Source organism: Anabrus simplex, chromosome 14 (assembly GCF_040414725.1).
Source record: "Anabrus simplex isolate iqAnaSimp1 chromosome 14, ASM4041472v1, whole genome shotgun sequence".
Classification (NCBI taxonomy): Eukaryota; Metazoa; Arthropoda; class Insecta; order Orthoptera; family Tettigoniidae; genus Anabrus; species Anabrus simplex.
The window spans coordinates 58351027-58363609 of NC_090278.1; the positions used below are offsets into that span (position 1 = coordinate 58351027).

Sequence of the window (12583 nt, forward strand, 5' to 3'; positions counted from 1 at the left end):
GCAAAGAGAGAAATTATATTTATAGACAGCATGAGAGCAATGGAGGGCTGAAAAGTGCAACATACTAAGTACTTGATATTCAATTATAGATGTTAAGGAAAGCAGCAACTTGCCCAGTAAAAATGCAGAAGGAACAGTGCAATTAAATGTACGAGTTCCAAAATTTTCTATGTAACTTTTTGTTATGGAAGAGTGGCTGTCCCGATGGTTGAAGCCTGCACGTTGCTACAGGACAGAGGCAGTCAGGGTACAGGAAAGAGGAAGGTAAATAACATTTATCTCATGTTAAGATGGGATATCTCAACAGCTCAAAACCTGGAGTCCTGATCTCTACGGAAGCAAGAAGGGAAAAATGTGTCTAACTTCTATGGTGAAATGATGAAACATCATTGATTTCTGGAAGTGGGAACACGAGTAATAGTAGTTAAGAATATTACAGACACTGTACTGCCAACATTAGGGGCCTTCACAATCACACCATGTTCTACATTATAAAGGAGCATAGGCGACTGAATGTGGTGAAGACTGTGCACATAAACGTGTGCGACTGGATTTATCAAAACAAATTCTTTCAGACACGAAAGCTTTCGTTTTATAATGCTTGTGAAAGAAGGCAAGTATAAAAACAAATCAAGCACAGATCACCAAATGCAATCAAGGTGCGCGAAGCAATTAAAAAGGTTGCTTACACTTTTGCAACTGAGGCTGGGAAAAATAATGAAATAATGAAATGTGAATAATTCAAAGTAGAAACAGCCTACAGTATATTAAAATTGAAAGGCAAGATAGACTACTTTTAAAACTAGTCTCATATGCAAGAATCATTTGGCCACACTGACCATGAAATATTTCTCACAGATGTGAACAAAAAAACTTATATTTTATAAAATTCTCTTTTTTTGCATTTGAAGCAAGAAATCAGAGAAATGACGAGATTACCTCAGTAGAAAATTTCCAACTGAACTAGTGCAGATGTAACTGGATAAGACTGTCATATGGCAATGATTTAATAGAGAATGATGGAAAAAGATAGGTCCGACAGGGTGAGAAGTGGCAAACTAGTCAAAGATAAGGAAGAGGTGGAGGCAATAAGATAAAGAAGGAGAATCATCCTTAAAAAGGCAACAATTTCTTCGAATTGTCAGGCAGCAATAGACCACCCAACAGAAAAACTAATGTACATTTCAACAATCGCCTGTTCTTGATCAGTGATCCGACTTGTATCCGAAAGTATATTGCAGCCCACAGAAATCCTTTGCATCTTTAAATGTGCAAAAAGTCTTTTTGCTCTGTATATATATTTTTTTAAAACTACACTAACATCTTATATCAACTTATTCATAATGAACTTCAAAGGCTACTATAGTTTTGGTAGACCATTTTGCCAGTACTGCTCCCAGAAAGAGAGAAATTCAAGTCTACAAAGTATTAGACCGGAGAACGTTGCACAAAAGAAATATACTTCACCACTACTCTCACCTGTTAAGATTACCCACAATCTTTGTTCCAGATGTGCAGAACCATTATATCCTTAAGAGGACCTTGAAGATTCTTACTCACTTCTATATTTCCTATCATGGCTTCATTATCATTGTGATGCATGGGATATATTTCAAAATTAAAAGTAAATAAAACAGAACCACTGCAACTACTATGTACTAAGAATTTAAAATAGCTATAGAAAACTCCATCCACTGTTGCTCTTCCTAAGCATTATAAAAATATACATTCGTTAATTTTGTTCAAGTGTGAACAAATTCATATCTAGTTTAAAGCAAAGAACTAGCACTACTTCATTAATCTTGAGAAGAAGAAATAAAGCTCTAACACTGATACACACACTAAAACAGGCAATCAGCAAATGCAGGGATGGTCCATGCAGTAGAAGCACTTACAGTGTTTACAGGAAGTTCTGAACACTTATTGAATAAAACTTCCTTCAAGGTATGAGCCCAAAAGCATGTTCATTAATTTGTTTTAATGAAAAAAGGAACTAAAGCAAACTAATCTCCTTAAATATTTGTCATTTTCATCAAGTCATTCAAATTTTTTGATCGTTTAAATACTGCATAAAATAAAATAAGTCTAGTTATTCTATAACAGGTGCTCTACACAAAGTATTCGAAAAGTGCCCCCAAAATGATTGTTGAACTTTTATTAGAAAATAAAATCCGCACAGGGATTCATACACGAGTATTTTCACAAAGGTGAGAAAATTATAACACTCATGCCAAAAGATGTGTCAAAGCGAGAAATATTTATTTTACACAGTCATAAGGATTTCAACAAGTTTTGTGGTTGGCATAAGACACGTTTCCAAGCAAAATAGCATCACCACTAAATCTCATATTTTACTGATGCGTGAAGAAAAACTTGCTTTTGGACAGACTCTACACTAACAAGGCACACTTCTCTTCACATTTCACATTCCCAAAATAAAAGAAACAGTAACATAGGTGTAACAATGCACAGCTATGAGGTACAAACCAGCAGAAAATACACTGCAACACTAATGTAGATATACCTCTTTGGCAAAGAGGAGAAATTCACTTCAATAGAAATTTCTAAATTTCTTACCCAAGATCCTGCAAGTAGTTGGAAATCAAACGTCATTCATTGCATAAGAACATTCCTCCAAAAAACCAGACGATGTCAAAAAGAATGATACAGGAATAATGCTTTCAAATGTTCTCGAAAAGAAATGTAGAATATGTTATCAATGAAGGCTGAGGCTAAAGGAATAAGCATCACGAACATGAAGTTCAGGCTTGTGATCCAACCATTGCCACCGCTTCAAAACAACCTTGCAAGAGGACCGACTTACCGTACGCATTGGTAGATGTGGAGTATCCCCTGTCATCATAGCTTGCTGTGTTGTAGCCAGGCCCACTACTGTACCCTCCGCCATAAGAGTCATGTGCAGGAGCTGCTGGGGACAAGACTCGCCTTGTAATTAATTCAAACACCACAGAAACCTACACCCAAGGCAACAAGTGCTTCAGAAGACCCAGTAGCTTGATTGGAGTAGAAAGATCCAAAGATATTTAAATACCACCACCAGATAGAATAGAAAAGCCATGAACTGGTTATCCAAAGGTGTATATGCACAGAAAAATTCAGACCAACCACCACCCTATAACTCAATACTTATTCCCTCTCCTCTATTACTCAGTCTGTATATCAAATCAAGTCTAAATGCTGATGAAATGTCTCCATCCTACATCTAATAAAAGTTCAATTGTCTTGCACTGAAGAAAGAGGAAATGGACGCAATGGCCATCAATAGCAACACATGAGGGCAATAATAGCCACAAGAGATGTTTGAAAGAACCCTATCTGCAGAATACAAAGAAAGCAAGGAGCAAATACAATTATCCCCCCAAGTATCACAAACAGGGTCACTGTGTTCCAATGAACAGCTGACAATTGCAAGTTGAACCTTGCTTTAAAACCTGATTGTTGTGATTTGAGCTAAATTATTACACATATGCAAAACTATTGAGAACAAACATAAGATTTAATAACTAAATAACACATGCAGGGAATTACATGGTGCTCACTTAATTCATCGTGAATCATGGGAACAGCAAGTGCTTTAAATTGGGAAGGTTTCTTTGTGTACTGCAATACAAGAAGTGTTTTAACATACCTTCAGATGCTACAAAAATAGGATGGGGGAACGAATATGAATGGGACTTCAAACTGGAGTGGTATACTTTAACAATCAGCAGTCCACAGTTGCAAGAAGCGCTTAAGCATGCTCTAAAAACAGGAGCATATGTCTTCTGTGCAACTCATTATTATTTGGTTTTTAGCAAGTTAAGATGTTAAACCAGCAGAAACCTTGCGTAGATTGCATGCAGTGAAGTCAAATTCAGGTAGGGATGTGATGGGCTCAACAATCAGAAAATGAGCAAGTGTCCAGTAAGGAAGGTCTCAGATAGATTATCATTTCTTTTCATCAGTCGTCACAAATTAAGAGGCAATGTGGTTTGCCTTAGGGAGCTACCCTTGATTTTGCACAAATAATCTTAATGAGGATGAGATTCCATAACTATTGTGAGGGTGTTTTTTCTTCATAGACTTCCAGATATTCTTACCACAGTATGCATTGAAGATGCTGATTTTGTGGAACAATCTATTTGCCAATACAGTAGAACCTCGATAATTCAAAAATAAGCAACACTAAAACATTTTTCAAGCCCCAGTAATGATGCCATTGACGCTATAAATTTAACGCGAGAACAGCCTTTCTGAAATTTAACCAGACATGAGAATATAGAACCTAACCTCTGAAATCAGTGATGCATACTGCTGTATCCTGAAAGATACCACATTATTTAATTTTCAGAACCTAGTATTAAAATTAAGCGATTATTTATTACAGCTTCTATTCGTAACGGATTAACAAGCGGCCACATTATTTACACACACATTGCAAAAAAATTATTTCCCCTCTAGTTTCAATCTTTAATTGCTGGTTTACACCATTAGGAGTCATGTGTCGGAGGGTATTACTAATCGACTTTGAGAGCGTAATCATGGTACTAATTCCCTATCAACTGCAACAGAACTCCACTCTGTAGTGTAGAAATATCGATAATAGAAAAAATAACTCACTAAATCACTCATAATAACTGATGAATCAATGAAATGGTTCTCGTATCCAAAGGATAAACACAGGTTAATATAGGAGCATTAAAAAAACTGTCTTTACAACAGGGTTCTTATTACATGCTGTACTCGCTATAGCAGACGTCTACTACAACACCCTCTATATTATTTAATGTGTGCCAAACTTGAAACTTTTACTTGTTCCTTCACTTTTTCCTAAATAGTAACTTGAAAATAAAGCAAACAGATTTAAATATGTACAAGTTGTTACTTACTATAACCAACCCCGTTCCCACAAAGGAGATTTAGCAACAGAAGTCACCAGGATATTTTTAGAAGAACCAGACTATAAGGAATTCTTAAGATAAGAAAGATCATGAATTCTGTAGGATGTGACAAGAATGTCAGGAAAAACTGTGTGTGCTGGAGGACATAAGATTTAAATACAGATTCTGTTTAGTTTGTCAACATGGCAAATGTCCATACGACCACAGACCACCTCATTCGATGAAGTTGCAAAAACACAATGAAGGCTTTGTACAACTCGTTACCAACCCCTCACAAACTATGCACAAGTTGCTGCGTTCAAAGTAATTTGAATAATCCAAGGAAATAAGGGTTCCTAAAGAGGAAGATTTTAAGACAACTGATGCAGGATAATCCTCCTCCATCAAAACAATCAACAGAAATTTTGTTATCAATTGTATGCACCTTAAAATCCAATATAAATATTACAACTACCATCCCAGCATCGGAACAGAAATGGAAGGAAAGGCAGCCATGCATACAGCCTGGTAAAGTCATGCTACACATCAGACCAGCAACAAAAAGGAACACACAGATATTACATAAGCTACACATCTTCATCTCTACAGGACATAGAATAGCAGATCAACTCAGCAACATAAACAAAATTATTTAAATACAGAGAAAAACTTACATTTTTTAAAAAATAGAAAGGAAATTAACTTATATTAGCTACTGAAATATCAAAAGAACTGACCTGGCTTGTTATACGATGGGTATGCATCAGGTGGAGCGCTGTAACCACCTGCAACAGGAGGAGGAGGAGCCCCGTATCCACCAGCGCGATCAGGTGGAGGAGCACTGTAACCTGCCGAGTAGTCTCCTGCTTCATAACCTGCCGAGCTGGTGTAACCACCACCACTATATGGTGGGTTGGGTGCTCCACCGTAAGACTGAGCACCATATGCAGGGGGTTCACTTGGAGCACCATCATAGTGACTGGGTTCAGGAGGGAAGGACTGCGGGGGATACGCAGTTGCATCGCCCCTGCACCAAGAAGAACACAGTTTAATAACATGGAATTATTACCTTGACTCAGTAATGCCAAGGAGAAAACATTCAGCAATAATTCAAGAGTGGAAATGTCAAACGTTCTAAGTGCCAGTTTAAAAAAAAAAATTAGTTTTAATTCACAAGTACGTTCAATGTGCCCAGGGGCATATACCTAGCACGGTTCCAAGAGCCAATACACGGAGTAAGTAGCTCAAAGAATCTGTAACAGATAGCGCTGTTCTAACAGCCATGCTGTGCTACCATCTCTTGTTCCAAGTGCCATGCTTCTTTTTATGAGTGGTTTGTTCTATGTGTTGAGAGCGGGAAATTGTATGTGGTTAGAAAGTACCTTAATAAATGGAATAAAACATTGTTTATAATGGAAGGAGAAAAGTTGAGATCAGGACCTACTAGATGGCCGTGTAGAGAGAAAATGGGCTTACCCGGAGCTAGGCAAACAAGAAATTCCAGGATTAATCTTTGCGGATGATGTGTTGTTGCTGTCGTTGACAGCTGGAGGTTTACAAAAATGTTTGAATAAAGTAGGGAGTTTTGCAGAGAAATGGTCATTGAAGATCAACAGTAAGAAGTCTAAGGTGATGGTATGCAGGAAAGGGAATAAAAAGAAACCGGGAGTAAAGTGGGTAATAAACAGGGAAGAGATTGAGGTGGTGGAAATGATGGAGTACCTGGGGGTGATGCTGAGTAGAAATGGTAGTTGGAGCAGATTAGGCATATCAAATGGAAAGGCCAAGCAGCACCCTCAGTAAATAGGATAATAAATTTAGGGGAGCAAGCTATGCTATACAAAGCATGGTATTTAACACGGCGGTGAAGGGTAAAATGCTATATGCTTCAGAGGTTTGGGGCGTAGAAAAAAAGTGTGATATTAGAGCAGGTAGAGAGTAGGTTCTGCAAGATCGTTACAGACCTACCCTTGTGCACCGCGTGTGCAGGTGAGAGGATGTTATATAAAGAGTATATTAAGGTAGGTATTTTAAGAAGAGTGCTTAGTTACTGGTGTAGATTAAGAGAAGGGGTACGGGGCCTGATCCTACAGTCAGCCTACCGAAGTCAAATGGAGGATAATTATGGTGACTACTGGGTGGACAAGGTGAAAAACACCTTAGATAGACTGGAGTTGGGCGAGTTTTATAACGTTAAATGGGGCGGGAGTAAGGGAACGGATTGGAAACACGTGATTAAGAGGGCGAGAGATATTGCTGAACAAGAATTGGAGGTCCAATGCCGGGAGAAGGCTACCCTAAAAATGTTTCCGAGAGTTAATCAGATGAGATGCTAAATCTAATAAATGTTATTTGCTTTATGTCCCACTAACTACTTGTTAAGGTCTTCGGAGACGCCGAGGTGCCGGTATTTAGTCCCGCAGGAGTTATTTTACGTGCCAGTAAATCTACCGACATGGGGCTGTCGTATTTGAGCGCCTTCAAATACCACCGGACTGAGCCAGGATCGAACCTGCCAAGTTGGGGTTAGAAGGCCAGCGCCTTAACCGTCTGAGCCACTCAGCCCAGCAGATGCTAAATCTGAGAGTGGCAAATGTAAATAGACGGGGTGAGAAGAGGGCTAATCTGGTGGTTGTTAGGTGTATATGTTAATAAGGGCTGGATTAAGTTAAAAATAAATACGATGTGTGTATTATGAATTATGTGGTGAAGAAAGGAAAGACTTTCATTTGCTGACAGAGTGTAAAGAAACGCTGGAAGAGAGAGGGCTATTTAATAAACAACAGTTGGAGTGGATTTCTCATCCGTGCAATGAAGACAAGCTTTTGAGGTGGTTAGTGGCAGAATGGAAAAGTGCTGGAAATTTGTGTAAGATTTTACAAGAATCAGAAACATATGCTCAGTAGCGTTAAAGGCAAAGTCTCAGTTGTGCCATGAGAAGGAAGTTAGTGTAGTGGTTTGTCATGACACAAGCAATGTACTGAATCGGCACAGTGGAGTTGTTGACCTTCATAGCTGCTCACTAGTAGCGGGGAAGGGGGAGGGGAGGTGCTGGCGTGTGCCACCACAGAGAGACTTACTAGCATATGCAATAGATGCTAGTTCGGGCGGGTGACACATGCCATCACATATCCAGGAAGCGAGGTGGTTTTAACCTGGAGTTGCAGTACTTTGCCATTTTAAATTTATTTTTAATTGCCCTTTTAATTTTACTTTTTAATTCAGCTGGTCGAGAGGCCAGTGGACTAACTTTCCCTTGTGTTCTTTATTTTGTGCTGTTACGCCCACCAGTGTGGGGTATCATTGTATCTTTACAATGTATTCTCTATGACATCTAGGTTTTCCGTTTCTTTTGTCTTTGCTGTAATTGTCCTAGTTTTGCATGTTTTTTTCTTTATTTTCCCAATTGATAGTTATTTTTCTCCGTTAAGATCGATTAGGTCGTGTAAACTGTAAGATCGGGAGAAAAATAAAGGTTTACTATTACAAAGGCTGTTGTTCCAAATAACCAACTGCCCACGAATGAGTTTAGTAATCCTTATATAAACTATACAGGACAATAATGAAAATGATGTGTTATTTCAATTGAAATGGATATCAAGAATAAACTCTGAATTCTCTGATCAATAGTTTATGCATCTGTCCTAGCGTACTTTTCAATGCTACTTCTACAATGAAGGAATTTTATGTGCATATTGTTTTACATGCCCTGTAGGTGCAGTTACAAGTGTGCAGATGTACCCTTTCAATGGAAGCTGAAACTTTTCAATGATTACCATGGATTAAAGAGTGAAAGGTTTAATGCAGATCACTGTCAGTTGTCAGGAGAGAATGTGAAGATTGGTAGGCATTTTTAAATAAAATACATTTTTGTACTTTTCTCCTTAATAAGATGCAGTATTTTGTGTATAATACAATTATATATGTTCCTGCGAATCATTTATATTATAGCTATTATTATATCCTTCTAAAACGTTAAATAAAGTGTAACAACAGGTTGAATGGCACTTGTAACGACTCTATCTTCGTATGGCACATAGAACGTTCTTGTTGTTATTACTTTGTTTCTCCTAAACTATTGTATTTTTGGCAAAGTTTTCTAATACAAAAGAATTCTGTAGTAGGGACCTGCCTACATACATATTTTTGATGTAATAAATTAAATGCAAACAGAGATATATAGTTTTTTCCTTCTCCTGTAAAATTTAGAAAACGGCACTTAGAACGTTTGACATTTCCACTCTTCAATTATGATTAACCTTCAAAAACAGTTTAAATTTCATTAACTGACTGAAGGGGGTTGCTATATTATATCACAACTTTCAATCACCTTATATTCACAACCCAACAACATTCTGATAAAAGAACTGTGTTAATACCTGCATCAGTTCTGATATTAAGAATTATTAATCTAGAGGCATGTTTTAGCAGTCAGTGAAAGGTTAGTCCATGTCTGAGATACCTTTTCACCACTCCTGTTCAGTAAAATAATACTTTCTCTCGTAAATTCTAAACTGAGGTAAAAAATCATATATCTAGGGATAACTGTTTTGGCAAAAATTACCTTCATGCAGAAAATTTACCAAAATATCTTCAAAGTAACATAAAATTGAAATTACTAGCATTGGAAACAAATTCTTGGAAAGGGTCAGTTTTATCTCTGTAACTTTAAACACAATCAAAAGAATAAAAGACTCGGATATGAAAACCAAACTAATAACACCATGTAAACAACCACTATTCTGAATAAATAAAGAGTTTTTGATAACTACTGAGTCAGTTTGGAAATACTATACAAACTTAAAACATCCCTGAATAAAATGTATTTCCTACAGTACAGTAGACTGTTATATCAAAGTTCTTGGAAACGTTAAAAAAGGTACAAAAGAAGCATTAAAATTGGTATGAAACTGCAATAAGCTAGTTCAAAACTCACATTTTTGCAGAATATTTCCTATTGCAACTTACTAATTAGTTAGTCGTGAACGTGCATGAATTGCAACAGCACCACTACAGAGGATTCTATGACAAACATTTCATTTTTGTGACTCAAATGGCACAGCTGACCTAACTTAATAAGAGATGAGTCAGTGAAAGGATTCTCATAACTGAAGTGCATTACACAGTATAATACAGGAATTTGAGGGGGGGAACCTCTTGTCTTGATCATGGGGTTCTCAGTAAAAGCTGTACTCATTACAGCAGATTTCTTTTTACTACAACTGCTAACTACTTATTGAAAACCAGAATATTACAGTACAATAAATACATCAGATTTGCATTATCAATTTGTGACTTAAATTAATGTCCAATAACGGACCATTTATATTAGTACACAAGAACCTCGTTTATCCGGCCCTCATTAATCCGGATCTCCAGTTTATCCGGATCGAAAATTATAATTTTTTTTACTTGTACAGTATTACTTTTACAGGGTCTAATCTTCTTGAATGTCTTTTCTGCCAAGGATAATTAAGGACAGTAATTGGAAGTAATTCGGTTACGGTCTATCAAAAGTACCGCCCCAGAATTTGCCCGGAATTGAGAATGGGAAACTGTGGAAAACCTTTCCCAGGACGGCCGAGGTGGGATTCGAACCCACGCTCTTCTGAATGCAACGCACTACTAACGTACCGCAGCACGCAGAGCTACGCCACTCACTCAACGTTGTTAAATAACTTCATAAATCACTTTTATTGACGGTCCTGCTGACATGGAGTCTATGACACTCATCCGCTACTGCAGATGTTATCTCAGGTTCATATCGTTGCTCAATAATTGCCCACTATGTCATTGCTTAAGATGATGAAAGAGGAAGGAAATGAGTCATCATATCCAGTAGTCTGTGAGAGACCACATTAGTAGCTGAAGGTTAACACCACGTTGTACAGTTACAGTATTTTCCTGTGCAGTATTTCATTGTTTGAGTGAGAGTGAAATGGCTTCAAAACGGAAGAAAGTGGGTGTTTACATGGACAAAAAGTTAGAAGGGTTAAACAGGCTGGACGAAGAGGAAATTTTGAAAAATATTGCTGTAGACTATGGCGCAGGGACTTCAACTGTGCCTGATTGCAAGAAAAATCAAAAAGAAACTGAAGACTTCTGCTTTAAAATGATAACAAAAGATAGTTTAGAGAATCGTGCGACAGTAAAGAAGACTGGAAATGAAACTCTAGATGACTCATCATATATGTGGTTTAGTGAAAAAAAAAAAGAGCATGGTGTTCTGATTTCAGGACCGATTTTACAAGAAAAGGCACTTAGTTTAAACAGCAAGCTAGCAAAAGAGATCCTAACTTCACAGCTAGTCAGGGTTGGTTGGAAAGATGGAAAGCTCGCCATGGAATACACCATCTTTCAGCGACTGGTGAAAGTTTTTCAGGGGATAAAGACGCCGATGACAGTTTCATAAAGGAATTTCAGAATATTATTTGCTCCGATAACTTAATGCCAGATCAGATATATAATGCTGATGAAATTGGGCCGTTTTATCACATGCTACCAAATAAGACACTAGCGTCTGAATTAGATGAATTGGCAAGAGGTTATGAAAGAAGTAAATATCACATTACAGTTATGGCATGCGCCAATGCATCTGAACGACATAAATTTCCACCCCTGATAATAGGGAAATCAAAAAATCCCTGTGCTCTTACACATCCCAAAAGAATGCATGGATGAACAGTGGAACTTTCAAAAACTGGTTCCAAGAAGACTTAGTGCCAACGTAAAAAGGTTTTGTAACAAGACAAGTTTTGCCACTGAAGGCCATTTTGTTTATAGACAATGCAACGTCACATCCGGGAGTAGAAAAGTTGGTCAGTGATGATATCAGAGTGAAATTTCTGCCACCTAATGTAACAGCTCTGTTGCAACCAATGGACCAGGGTGTACTGGAAAACATCAAGCAGTTATACAGGAGGAAGCTGCTCAGCAAACTGACTCAAGAAGAGGGAGAATATGGTGTAATTTCAGTATTAAAATCAATAAATATGAAAGACATCATTTATCTAATCGCATCTGCATGGGATCAAGTTAGTGAAATGACAACTAAAAAGTCGTGGAAACAGCTATCGCCTTCTATCTGTGCATCTACCACCAAGGTTTGTGAAGTTGTGGACTCCTTCCGAGTTCCTTGCCACACTTGCACACATTCCCGGATGCTCGGACGTAGATGAGAATGACGTAAATGACTGGTTAAAAAATGACTAATTCAGGCTATGGCATAATGAGAGATGAAGAAATTATTGCCTCTTGTTCCTCATCTGGTAATGATGACAGTGATGGTGAATTCGAAAATGAAACCACTCCATCAGAAGAAACAATGACTCGTGGAGAGGAAACAATGCAGCTGGACAAACTGATGACCTATTTAGAATCCCAGGCAGAAACCACACTTGCAGAACTTATGTTAGTAAAATGTCTTCGACCGGGGGGAGTTGGCCGTGCGTGTAGAGGCGCGCGGCTGTGAGCTTGCATCCGGGAGATAGTAGGTTCGAATCCCACTATCGGCAGCCCTGAAGATGGTTTTCCGTGGTTTCCCATTTTCACACCAGGCAAATGCTGGGGCTGTACCTTAATTAAGGCCACGGCCGCTTCCTTCCAACTCCTAGGCCTTTCCTATCCCATCGTCGCCATAAGACCTATCAAGACCTATCTGTGTCGGTGCGACGTAAAGCCCCTAGCAAAAAAAAAAAAAAAGT

At 38.0% G+C, this 12583-nt stretch overlaps 1 protein-coding gene across 7 annotated transcripts in view; it reads right to left on the bottom strand.

The window, feature by feature from the left end:
* The window catches only part of LOC136885199 (uncharacterized), a 117029-nt gene that overhangs the window by 11759 nt on the left and 92687 nt on the right, over window positions 1–12583 (bottom strand). For 5 of the 7 annotated variants that reach the window (XM_067157620.2, XM_067157619.2, XM_067157616.2 and 2 more), the window contains 2 exons: window positions 5618–5907; window positions 2825–2926 (listed from right to left, as the gene is read on the bottom strand). In XM_067157620.2, the coding sequence (XP_067013721.1) occupies window positions 2825–2926; window positions 5618–5907 (392 nt within the window). The remainder of the gene's footprint in view (window positions 1–2824; window positions 2927–5617; window positions 5908–12583) is intronic. The other 2 variants (XM_067157618.2, XM_067157621.2) reach the window with 1 other exon arrangement.